General features: G+C 39.9%; 1 protein-coding gene across 2 annotated transcripts in view; it reads left to right on the top strand.

The window, feature by feature from the left end:
- LOC119586332 (polyadenylate-binding protein 2-B-like) overlaps window positions 1–454 on the top strand; it is a 22,761-nt gene that overhangs the window by 19,502 nt on the left and 2,805 nt on the right. For both annotated transcript variants that reach the window (XM_037935046.1, XM_037935047.1), the window contains exon 5: window positions 157–281. In XM_037935046.1, the coding sequence (XP_037790974.1) occupies window positions 157–281 (125 nt within the window). The remainder of the gene's footprint in view (window positions 1–156; window positions 282–454) is intronic.

Genomic DNA, 454 nt, shown 5'->3' with positions numbered 1-454 from the left:
TAAAATGTGTTGCTACAGTACTTCTTGAATATTCTGGCCTTTATTTTGTTAGTGTAATCTTCACAGCTTACCATGTTTTCGTTACTTCACATATTATACAGCATCATCACCAGCTGCACTAGTCTGATCATAGCACCCCATTCCCATCTCTCACAGGTCATGCCCAAGCGAACAAACAAGCCTGGCATCAGTACAAGTAACAGGCCCCCACGAAGAGGCGTGCCTGGACGGGGTCGTGGACGGTTTTATTCAAGTTACAGACCCTTGCGACGACCGAGCAGGTATCTGTAAGACTAACCTCAGTAGTGAAACCTTTGTAATCTGCTACTGTAAGTAAAGGAGACAGCTATATATATATACATATAATTTTTTTTTTCTCCTTTTTTTTTAATGTTGTTATACTTCTACTCAGTATGACAAGTCCTTGTTATATAATGCAGCTTCAAAGTGAATA

Source organism: Penaeus monodon, chromosome 21 (genome assembly GCF_015228065.2).
Source record: "Penaeus monodon isolate SGIC_2016 chromosome 21, NSTDA_Pmon_1, whole genome shotgun sequence".
Lineage (NCBI taxonomy): Eukaryota > Metazoa > Arthropoda > Malacostraca > Decapoda > Penaeidae > Penaeus > Penaeus monodon.
This window is presented reverse-complemented; position numbering and strand designations above follow the sequence as displayed.